The 12,546-nt window shown below is 44.5% G+C and overlaps 1 protein-coding gene across 6 annotated transcripts in view; it reads right to left on the bottom strand.

Moving 5' to 3' along the window:
* Positions 1 to 12,546, bottom strand: part of LOC132894121 (zinc finger protein OZF-like) — a 52,392-nt gene that overhangs the window by 18,510 nt on the left and 21,336 nt on the right. The window contains exon 5 of one of the 6 annotated variants that reach the window (XM_060933457.1): positions 1 to 272. The exons of 1 other annotated variant lie outside the window; for it this stretch is intronic. In XM_060933457.1, the coding sequence (XP_060789440.1) occupies positions 1 to 272 (272 nt within the window). Of the gene's footprint in view, positions 273 to 12,546 lie in introns of those variants that run through there. 4 more of the 6 variants (XM_060933459.1, XM_060933464.1, XM_060933462.1 and 1 more) reach the window with 4 other exon arrangements.

The following is a 12,546-nucleotide window of genomic DNA, read 5'->3' as shown; positions in this document are numbered from 1 at the left end:
AACCCAGGAGTATCCACTGTTCCTGGATTCCGCTCTGTTTACCAGCTCTCCCTGATAGGGTCCGAAGTGTGCACCTATTGGAACAGTCTCCCCCTTATTAAACACTCCCAGGCCTGCATCAGGAATACTGGACTTCTGGATTTCTAACCCAGGAGGAAGAGTTTGTCTGGCTCGGTCAGAGACTCCCATGGGAACAGGAGTATCTGGGATGAAGAGGGGCGGTCCATGAACCTCACATTTGCTGAAGAAGAAGGATTTGCAAACTTCACAGTCTGGAAGTAGAGAAAACACAATAGGAAGAAATGAGGCCCAAAAGCATGTGCAATGTGTGTTTATGTCTAAGACCATATACATTAGTACTGTATAGTTTATCCAAAGAAAGCTTGCCAGAAAGGTTCACTGAGCATATGGTTGAGACTAGAGGTGTCCATCAGGACTGAGATCTCACAGGATACAACAAGGTACAGGAGTATGAATTTTTACTTATTAGTGGGAGTAAATAAGTGGTCAGATATGAAGCTTGCAGGGCAAAATAAAACAACGTTCAATAACATGAGTGTGGCACTACGTGATCTATTTACAGCATTCTTAGAACCTGCCTGGTCAGGGTCATGGTTGTTTAAAATTCAGAAACTTATTTGGTTATCTTTGTGAGGGAAATTTAGTGGATGAACATTCCTATTCTCTGTGTTTCTGTGTGTTGAGCTCAAGTGGCCTAGTGTACTGAGAAAGTAGTTTTTCCCATGTTGTAATTGCCTTTCTGTGGCCTTGGTGGTGATAAGCAGGGTGCTCCCTAACTACACATCTGCCTGCACACATCAGAGCATTCCAGGTGCACTCATTAGCAAAGCTTCATAGAAAATCTTAAGCCAATCACATACAGATGAGAGCAGTAAGCGAATGCCTTTAGAGTATAATAGATAACCGCCACTAAAACACAACTCAGAGTGCGCGTACTCTCGGCATCACTGAAGTGGTGTCTTCTCTTCTTCTTTTTTCCTATCCTATTTTATATCTCCGTTTTATATGATCTACTATAATAAATAACTGAAAAGACAACTGCTAAGCATTCTGAAGTGTTTATTAGAAGTTTCCATTACAAATTGGCTACCCTGGGTGGGCCCCATGCGTCTGATCCTCGGACGACGGGACACTCCCAAGGCTACGGTGCAGAGCTGAGAACTCGGATGAGAGACCAGACCGTCAGGGCTCACCGAACCAGTAAGTGATAACTTTGCATTCTTGTGTAAAGAAATTAGTGGAAACAGTATTTAAAGACTGATATAAGAGACAGACAGAAATTTGTCCGAGCCAGGAGGACTGCTAAGCTGTGGTATCATCAATATGCTTGCAGAAACAGATAAAACACAATTTTGAGACAATAAACCGCAAAACTATCGGGTTGCGTAAGAGAATTATCCGCCTAAGTGACGACTGGGTAACGGCTCACCTACTTGAGAGAGGGAAGTACGGGTGCGTGTTTCGACGGATTCACGTTTGGCAATTCATAACTGGGAAAGAATTGAATCTTGCTCCCTTTGTTCTGTGTGAACAACTGGCCCGTCGTAGGAACGGCATAGAGAGGTTCGATCACTAAGTCGCCAAGACACACCGGTGTGCACGCAAAACATTCATGAATTAACAGAGTACTGTCCTCCTCCAAATTCTGAAACAGAGAAATAGATTTTGTACACATGCGTAAGTTGTCTTTGAGGTTGTTGTGCTAAATGATACCTACTTTTAGCTTAAGGTAAATGCCAGATAAATTGTTTACTAATAAGAACATACCTAAAGGATTATTGTGTCGCATTTTTGGACATCGTCCAACCTATTCTTCTTGTGATCCTAGTAAAAACTCAGCCATTGTTGTCACAACCTATTGATATAACAGTGTACAATGAAGAACAGAAACGATAAGTTAGGGAAAGAAAAGAAAACGCAAGCAAGCCTGAGGCTACATGTGCTATAATAAGAACTGGATGTTCCTATGACAGCCCAAACATCCAGTTTATGAAAACCTCGTATGGCGAGGATTATTTGGCACAGTTTGACATATGGGTAAAGGACTTAGGATTCCTTGAGAAGGGCAGTTTTAGTCCCAGGCAGATACAACAGTTGGAAGAAAAGTTGAAACGGAAGGAAAAAGAAGAGTCTGCAGATAATGTTAAGTTCTTAGGGGACTGGAGGGCGTTTTCTGCATGGAAAGAAGAAACACTTAAGAGAGAGTACAAAAGAGAGAAACGACAGGCAGGGCTCTCACCCTCTTCTCAGTGTTTGAAATTTCAGATGGACCCTGACCTGGAGTCTGCCCCACCACCCCGACACACACACACACACACACACAGCCTCCTCAGCAAGGCGGAGCATCACTCCCACAAGCGCTTCACCCACAGAAAGGGGGAGAAGTTGATACAAAGCAAAAAAAAAAAAACCATGAGCCTCTGGAATCTCTCCCAGCTTACCAGCCGCCTCCAGCATCAGTGCTTCTCCATCACACATGAGAGCCGGTCTTGCATATGGCGACGGAAGAGACACCCTCCTGGACCTGACCACATGCTCACCAGTGGGTCCACAAGGACATAACCTAAAGTCTGAAGTCCTTCATCTTCCAATGGTGGAAGTGGCTGGAGCTGACAGCATGCTTCTAGTCCACAGACCCTGGACAACAGCTGACATGAAGGAAAGCATGGGTTCTCTTCCCAATGTGAGAGAGGTAGGAGGAAAGAGATTTGGTAACGAACTGTTGATGTTTTGCAGAGAATTCTGACCGACCACCCATGAACTTCACTGCCTGCTCATGACCAAGATGGGTATAGATTGGAGCAAGGTTTCCAGAGAGTGGCCAGAAGCCGACCAGCAGATGGCAATAGTGAGTATGGAAATACCCTCACTGCTCTCTGTGCTTGTCTGATCGAAGCTTTTCCCTTGAACATAGACTTTACTAAGATCAGTACGTGTAAGCAAGAAGATGGTGAAGTGGTGTCAGCGTTTCTCACTTGTCTCACTGCCACACACGAGAAACACAGTGGTCTGACCAGACCCCTGACCCTGGCTGGAGTGGAAGGCACCCCTGAGGTCTGGGAAGCACACCTGCGGAACAGTTTCATGAACGGTCTGAATCCAGCAGTGGCCAAGTCAGTAAAGCAGCTCTGTCTCCTGTGGGAAACCACCAGTCTCACCAAGATTGAGCAGTATGCTGTGCATGCAGAAAGGCTGCTGAAAGAGAAGGAGAAGACAAAGTCAACACAAAGAGACCAAGACCTACACGCCGCCACTCTCACTCTTCTCCAGACTGTTCAGCCTGGACAAAGAGGAAGAGGTCGAGGTAAGGGCCGAGGCAGGATGACCTGGGGTGACTTGTCCTGGATAAAAGGCGCAACCTGCTACAACTGCAATCAGAAGGGACACATTGCTCGAGATTGTCTCCACAGTAGCAGCCAGAGGCCCCGTGAGGAGTACAGCAAAACAGACTGACGGGCGGACTCCGGGAACGGGCCCCACACAGAGAACAGGGGAGGTAACACACACACACACCTGATGATACACATACACAGAAGCATTCACATAACGTTAAAACACATTAGTAGCAGCACCTGCATGCAACAGCAAGACTACACAAACACCCGATACACCAGTCCAGACAGATAAACCTGAAGTTGCATTAAGTTTGTTAAAATACACAATTACTCCCTTCTCTAAACTCCCTTGTATGCCCCTCACTGTATGTGGGCATGTGTTAACCTTTTTAGTAGATTCTGGAGCGGGACACTCAGTCATACAACATGGGGTACTTCCAGTAGACCCACCGCTCAGCTCAAATTCTATTCAGACGATGGGCATCTCAGAACGACCTGTGACCGAAACTTTCTCAGTCAACCTCCCATGTAAAAGCGAGGGAGAAATAGTTACGTCCCACTCATTCCTCATCTCGCATACATGTCCAGTAAATTTGTTAGCACGCGATTTAAAGGGATAGTTCGGGATTTTTGACATCAATCTGTATGGCATCCCCATCAATAGTGTTGTGCAAACACACTGACTTACCCCTGAAAGCATCCTGTGAGTCCAGTTCTTGTCCAGTTTTGGTCCAGACGAAAGTAGTCCAGCAAGTTTGTTGGGGTCACGAAAGTAAAACGTTTTTCGTCTCAAAACAGTACGTGTTCAAAAGAGTGATATATTTGCATCACAAAACCGTTGCCAAATAAAAAAAGTCAGACCTCGAAATCGCTTGGCACTATTTTCTCTCCCTTCTTATCACTGCGCGCTGCCGGCTTCATCCAGCTGCGGCTCCAGCTTCAAGGATAAGCTGGAGCCGCATAAGTAGGAGTCCCGGCGGGTGGTTTGTATTCGATTCGTTTATATCCCGACCTTGTCAGCTGTCAGATTTATGTTCATGGACCCGGTAAGCTGGTAAATAATATTATTATTTTCTTTACCAAATTCTAACAGAAAACGAGAGCACCCGAAAGGGAAAACCGAGCCGCCTCACGGCTGTAATGCAAATTGCTTTCCTCCTCAGTATACAAGTGCGCTTCCATGGCAGGGAAAAAGAAACTACCACTGCTGCCTATGTAGTGCCCTATTTATACAAATAGGAGTGATTCAGGATTCAGCCATGACACGGAGCAAAAACGTGGCTGAATCCTGAATGACTCCTATTTGTATAAATAGGGCACTACATAGGCAGCAGTGGTAGTTTCTTTTTCCCTGCCATGGAAGCGCACTTGTATACTGAGGAGGAAAGCAATTTGCATTACAGCCGTGAGGCGGCTCGGTTTTCCCTTTCAGGCGCTCTCGTTTTCTGTTAGAATTTGGTAAAGAAAAAAATAAAATATTATTTACAAGCTTACCGGGTCCATGAACATAAATCTGACAGCTGACAAGGTCGGGATATAAACGAATCGAATACAAACCACCCGCCGGGACTCCTACTTATGCGGCTCCAGCTTATCCTTGAAGCTGGAGCCGCAGCTGGATGAAGCCGGCAGCGCGCAGTGATAAGAAGGGAGAGAAAATAGTGCCAAGCGATTTCGAGGTCTGACTTTTTATTTGGCAACGGTTTTGTGATGCAAATATATCACTCTTTTGAACACATACTGTTTTGAGACGAAAAACGTTTTACTTTCGTGACCCCAACAAACTTGCCGGACTACTTTCGTCTGGACCAAAACTGGACAAGAACTGGACTCACAGGATGCTGTCAGGGGTAAGTCAGTGTGTTTGCACAACACTATTGATGGGGATGCCATACAGATTGATGTCAAAAATCCCAAACTATCCCTTTAATGTGCAAGTTAGGAGTAAATCTCATGTCCACTTCAGATGGACTAACTATTGAAGTAACTGAAATGTGCAGTGTGCAGTATGGGTTTGGAAGCCCCCTGTATGTGTATGTCTGGTGGCTCTGCTCAGATCAACTCGCACAAACTCCCAAATACCTTGTACAGCTCGCACACTTGAACACCTCATCAGTTGACACAGATTATATGAAAAAGGAAGATTTGCACTATACAGCACATGTTCACCAAGGGCAAGATGTCGAGTTTGAAAAGACTTGGTTTGCAGACCCCCATGCACGTGAAAGATTGACCCTCAAAACTACATATTGGTCTAAACATTATTGCACTGTGCAGGTCCATTTTACTCGTTGTCCGAACAACTGCATCAATGTTCATCGCAGTGTTCTCAAACATGTAATGCGCGGCCTCGTGTCAGAGGACTCTGAGGTCGTCTGCTACCAGCATTTCTTTGACATCGTTAATTCTATACCCCATGTCTCATTAGCAAAGCCACGAGCCGCTCATTGGAAAGACGTGGGGAAATGGGTCAAGAAGTGTGCAGTCAATGGCAATGAATGGTCCCAAACAGAGGACCCTAGTGTGTTGTTTTGCCAAAAGCTTGGGGTCTACAAACAAAGTCATACTGTGTGTGTGTGTGTATGTTAAGCGCAGCGTAATATTAGCCACTGATGACCGGGATCCTGGGGACCCCGGCCATAGTGGCCTGTTTGTCGCCGTGTCCACAGGCATAACTCCAGCAGAGGTGCACCCCAAATTGGTGGGAGTTCCAAATTCCGTTTGGGCGAAGGGTAAACATGATGTAGGCCTAATAAAGAATGCTGAACCAGTGGTGATCACCCCCAAATCAAATTTCAGGCCTAAACAGACCCAGTACCCACTCAAGCCAGAAGCAATCGCAGGTATAAGACTGGTCTGTGAATCGTTGCTGAAGTCAGGTGTAATTGTCTCTTGCCAGGACTCTCCAGTACGCACTTCTATTTTCCCCAGTTAAGAAGGCAAGAAAACTGTCCCAGCCTGATGAGTGGAGGTTTGTCCAAGATCTGCAAGCAGTCAATGCTGCGGTTGTTCCGCGCGCACCTGACGTCCCAAAATAGCACTCTGCAGACCACACCCACTCTGGGATTGCCTGACCCCAATAAACCATTTGTTCAAACTGTAGATGAAAAGAAGGGTTTCATGACCTCTGTTCTTTTGCAGAAGCACAGGGATAGATTAAGACCTGTAGCCTACTTCTCTGGCAAATTGGACCCAGTGGCGGCTGGACTTCCTGTTTGCCTGCATGCAGTTGCTGCAGCTGAAAAGGCGGTAACTGCTTCCAGAAATATTGTGGGGTATTCTAACCTCACCCTTTTGGTCCCACATGCTGTCTCCCTGCTTCTGTTGGAGAAAAAGACATCACATTTGTCAGCACAGATATGGTTAAAGTATAACACTGTCATACTTGATATGCCTAACATCATTGTGAAACATTGTACTATTCTGAATCCTGCCTCCCTTCTCCCTACAGAGGACGATGGAGAGCCACATGACTGTGTTGCTCTCACTAACGATTTTTGTTCCCCCAGGGCAGACTTAAAGAGCAACCCTTTGGAAAATACAGACATGGTCCTCTATGTGGATGGTTCAGCCTCCAGAGACGGGAAAGAACAAAGTAAAAGAAGCACTTCCCAAGCCCACTGAGGGACCTCTGCACGATCTACAACCAGGGGATTGGATAGTGGTGAAGGACTTCCGACGAACCAAGCGGAACGAGCCACAGTGGAATAGCCCATTCCAGGCCCTGCTCACGACCCCAGCGGCAGTGAAGGTCACAGGCAGAGTGACGTGAATCCACGCTAGCCACTGCAGGAGGGTTCCCGAACCGGCTGAGCAGGAGGAAAAGGAAGGCCTAAGTGACCCGGACGCTGGTAATGCGCGTGAGGAAGAAAGGCATCACTGCATGGAACAGTGAGAGTATCACATCAATCATGCACGCACGCACCCTCAATAGAGAAGAGTATTTCAGTATCTAGTCAGTAAACTGGTTTCAGAAGTCCCGAGTTTCTCCAAGCCCTGGTGAGGTGGGACGAGGGCTGACAGGGCATGCCCGCCCTCTGAGCACCAACAAACGTCAAGAAGGACAAGGGTTAACTCGGTAACATCACTGAGGCACTGAACAAGATGCGCAAGGTTGCTGAACAATTACAAGCAGATAAACATGGAGGAGTTGAAGACAGTTGATGGTGTTGGTTCAGTGGATGGAAGACTCTGATTCCATCCACCATACCGGTCCTGGGTTTAGTGACTGTGATGCTATGTTTGCTCCTTGTTTTCTGTCAATGTTGTATGTCTGTGCTGACAAATATTGGTTACCAGACGGTGAAAACAGACCCAGACAACTTGCCTGACAGGCCTCCAAACCCACATGACGACTATAACCCACCGTTCGAGGACATCAGCACAGCTGACATGAAATTAGCCTTAACTTAAAACACTCATTTGTGGTTGTTTCCTGTTCTACTGTTTCCTGATCTATGTATATAGCTTGCTAGCATTAACTTAAGATGTCTATGTCTTACAAAAACAGCCTTAGCATTATCCCTGTAGACTCAATGACGTGTTAAGTCAAATCTCGCTAGGAATTCTTACCACTGAAATTGTGTACATTTCTTTCTTTAGCAATTATTATCCTGTAGGATAAAAGGGGGGGAAACGTGTGGGAAATGTAGTGGATGAACATTCCTATTCTCTGTGTTTCTGTGTGTTGAGCTCAAGTGGCCTAGTGTACTGAAAAAGTTGTTTTTCCCCATGTTGTAATCGCCTTTCTGTGGCCTTGGTGGTGATAAGCAGGGTGCCTGAGTACTCCCCAACTACGCATCTGCCTGCACATACAGTTAGGTCCATAAATATTTGGACAGAGACAACATTTTTCTAATTTTGGTCCTGTAAATTACCACAATGAATTTTGAACAAAATTCAGATGCAGTTGAAGTTCAGACTTTCAGTTTTAATTCAGTGGGTTGAACAAAAGGATTGCATAAAAATGTGAGGAACTAAAGCATTTTTTAAAAACACAATCCCTTCATTTCAGGGGCTCAAAAGCAATTGGACAAATTAAATAACTGTGAATAAAATGTTCATTTCTGGGCGGCACGGTGGTGTAGTGGTTAGCGCTATCGCCTCACAGCAAGAAGGTCTGGGTTCGAGCCCTGTGGCCGGCGAGGGCCTTTCTGTGCGGAGTTTGCATGTTCTCCCCGTGTCCGCGTGGGTTTCCTCCGGGTGCTCCGGTTTCCCCCACAGTCCAAAGACATGCAGGTTAGGTTAACTGGTGACTCTAAATTAACCGTAAGTGTGAATGTGAGTGTGAATGGTTGTCTGTGTCTATGTGTCAGCCCTGTGATGACCTGGCGACTTGTCCAGGGTGTACCCCGCCTTTCGCCCGTAGTCAGCTGGGATAGGCTCCAGCTTGCCTGCGACCCTGTAGAACAGGATAAAGCGGCTAGAGATAATGAGATGAGATGTTCATTTCTAATACTTGGTTGAAAACCCTTTGTTGGCAATGACTGCCTGAAGTCTTGAACTCATGGGACATCACCATACGCTGCGTTTCCTCCTTTTTAATGCTCTGCCACGCCTTTACTGCAGCGGTTTTCAGTTGCTCTTCGTTTGTGGGCCTTTCTGTCTTAAGTTTAGTCTTTAACAAGTGAAATGCATGCTCAATTGGGTTGAGATCAGGTGACTGACTTGGCCATTCAAGAATATTCCACTTCTTTGCTTTAATAAACTCCTGGGTTGCTTTGGCTTTATGTTTTGGGTCATTGTCCATCTGTATTATGAAACGCCGACCAATCAGTTTGGCTGCAGTTGGCTGGATTTGAGCACACAGTATATCTCTGAATACCTCAGAATTCATCCAGCTTCTTCTGTCCTGTGTCACATCATCAATAAACACTAGTGACCCAGTGCCACTGGCAGCCATGCATGCCCAAGCCATCACACTGCCTCCGCCGTGTTTTACAGATGATGTGGTATGCTTTGGATCATGAGCTGTACCACGCCTTCGCCATACTTTTTTCTTGCCATCATTCTGATAGAGGTTGATCTTGGTTTCATCTGTCCAAAGAATGTTCTTCCAGAACTGTGCTGGCTTTTTTAGATGTTTTTTAGCAAAGTCCAATCTAGCCTTTTTATTCTTGAGGCTTATGAGTGGCTTGCACTGTGCAGTGAACCTCCTGTATTTACTTTCATGCAGTCTTCTCTTTATGGTAGATTTGGATATTGATACACCTACCTCCTGGAGAGTGTTGTTCACTTGCTTGGCTGTTGTGAAGGGGTTTCTCTTCACCATGGAAATTATTCTGCGATCATCCACCACTGTTGTCTTCTGTGGGCGTCCAGGTCTTTTTGCATTGATGAGTTCACCAGTGCTTTCTTTCTTTCTCAGGATGTACCAAACTGTAGATTTTGCCACTCCTAATATTGTAGCAATTTCTTGGATGGGTTTTTTCTGTTTTTGCAGCTTCAGGATGGCTTGTTTCACCTGCATGGAGAGCTCCTTTGACCGCATGTTTTCTTCACAGCAAAATCTTCCAAATGCAAGCACCACACCTCAAATCAACTCCAGGCCTTTTATCTGCTTAATTGAGAATGACATAACGAAGGAATTGCCCACACCTGCCCATGAAATAGCCTTTGAGTCAATTGTCCAATTACTTTTGGTCCCTTTAAAAACAGGGTGGCACATGTTAAAGAGCTGAAACTCCTAAACCCTTCATCCAATTTGAATATGGATACCCTCAAATGAAAGCTGAAAGTCTGGACTTTATGTCCATATCCATTATATAACTATAACTTGAATAGGTTTCAGTAAACAGGTAAAAAAAGCAAAATTTGTGTCAGTGTCCAAATATATATGGACCTAACTGTATCAGAGCATTCCAGGTGCACTCATTAGCAAAGCATCATAGAAAATCTTGAACCAATCACGTACAGATGCGAGCAGTAAGCGAATGCCTTTAGAATATAATAGATACATGGGTGCAAGTATAAAATTTTCAAAAACCTGAAAAATCTGACAAGGTCAGACGTGCATGGCGCAGCCATGCAGGGGAGGTTACAAATGCCCCTTTTCCACCAAAGCAGTTCCAGGGTTGGTTCGGGGCCAGTGCTTAGTTTGGAACCAGGTTTTCTGTTTCCACTGACAAAAAAAACTGGCTCTGGGGCCAGAAAAAACGGTTCCACGCTAGCACCAACTCTCTGCTGGGCCAGAGGAAAGAACCACTTACGTCGGGGGGGGGGGCGGAGTTGTTAAGACCAACAACAATAACAAAACCGCAAAAGATCGCCATTTTTAAGCGACGAGAAGCAGCAGCTGTACAAACGCGAAGTCATCCATTATTATTATTATTGTTGCTGCTGCTGCTTCTTCCATGTTGTTTTTGCTTCGATATTCGCGCCAAGGTTTATGCAAACGTAGCGATGTAACTGACGTATACAGCGACGTAATGACGTATACAACGACGTAACTGACGTATACAGCGACGTAATGACGTGTCTTCCCTTAGCACCGCGAGCTATGGAAAAGCAAACTGGTTCTCAGCTGGCTTGCAAGTTGAACGAGTTGTGAACCAGCACCAGCCCCGAACCAGCCCTGGAACTGATTTGGTGGAAAAGGGGTAAAAGGGAGGTGAGCCCCCCTTAGGGCTCGAAAAAAATTGTAAATTACAAAGTTAAAATGGTCGTCTCTCATGCAATCATTTATAATATTAATAGTTATATGATTTGCATATTCACATCAAATGTTTAATACATTTCATTAATTCATCTGAAATAATATTTCAAGTTCAAGGCTTGATATTTCAAAACATCTAGCAACTACTAATTTAAATGTTGAAACAACCATTTTTAATATGCTTTTGCTGCGATACCTTTTTTACAATATATACACTGGAATAGCTGTGTTGATTTGGTCGAACAACGTGCTATGTGCGTGAAACATGATATCACACATGTATAACACCGTGAAACAACGGGCTAGTCAGGACCGCTCGTCGGTGAGCGGCATATAAATTGAATGATGTTTGTGGCGAAGACGAGATGAAAAGATTTGTCTTGTGCAGAGACTGTAGCGTGGTAACCCAATAATACGCTGAGAATAGAGCCAATGATTTTCCGTTTCAAAATCTGGCTTTTTCCTTTTCAGACAATGAAAAATTCCGTTTCAATTCCGTTTCACAATTTCAATTCAAAATTGTTCTGTTTGGCTCCAATTTAGTAATTCTGGCTGGCATAATTTTACTTGGGTTTCAAAGGATTGCATCTCTAGACACAAATGGTCCTTTGCATGATGAAGTCATTCATAAAAAATATATAATAAAACAATTACACTGACAGTAAGCTGATAAATTGCATTAATAAAAAAAATTAAAGTGGGATCATAGATTGAGACAACTCAAAATGTTTTACTTGACATACTGATAACAGATAAATCAAGAAACTAGGATCACCGTTAACTAAAAACCCATCTCATATATAATATATGCAATATAATAGCATATATAATCTCAATATAATAGAGAGTACTGATAAATTAATAGGGATAAAATAATGTTCAGTAATACTTACTGAGCCTGTAATGAAAATACTCATAACTGACTGTTTAAAAATATTACTCTACATCCATCTTTTTTAGTACACCACAAACTCATGAAACAATGTTTCCAACAGAACACAGAACACACTCTCAAACAGACTAGAATAGTTTAACTTTGATTGTAATGACAGTCCTGAAAATTCAGTGCAGCTCAATCATTGAGCGCTCTCAGAGTACCGAGAAACGCTGCTCAATATCGCCATTATGATAGAGCATCATAAGTTGTTTAGTGTTGGTCTCCGTGAGACTGAATCTTCTGTCATTTAGAAGAGGTTTATACATGGAAAAGGAGCGCTCAACATCCACACTCGCCACTGGAAACCATATGGCGTCCTTGGCCACCAGAGCATTCGTTTCTTTTTCGCAGTCGCCATTCTGGTTGCGACGCGGGGAGCGAATCTGTAAACAAGCAGCTCATTGGCTGGCTAAGTGTGCCACAAGCCAATCACAATCACCAACAAAGCTGCCTTGACCGGAAAGGAATGCCTGCTTGGGCGTTAGCGGCAGTTACGCAGAAGCCTTCTGCGGCAGTTACACTTTGATACGCGAGCAATGTTTCACTATAAAAATTCCGTAATTTCTGTCCGTTTTCCGTGATCGCGGAAAATCACTGGC

This window comes from Neoarius graeffei, chromosome 11 (assembly GCF_027579695.1).
Source record: "Neoarius graeffei isolate fNeoGra1 chromosome 11, fNeoGra1.pri, whole genome shotgun sequence".
NCBI classification, from domain to species: Eukaryota; Metazoa; Chordata; class Actinopteri; order Siluriformes; family Ariidae; genus Neoarius; species Neoarius graeffei.
The sequence above is the reverse complement of the archived record's forward strand: the minus strand, read 5'-3'. Positions and strand labels throughout refer to the sequence as shown.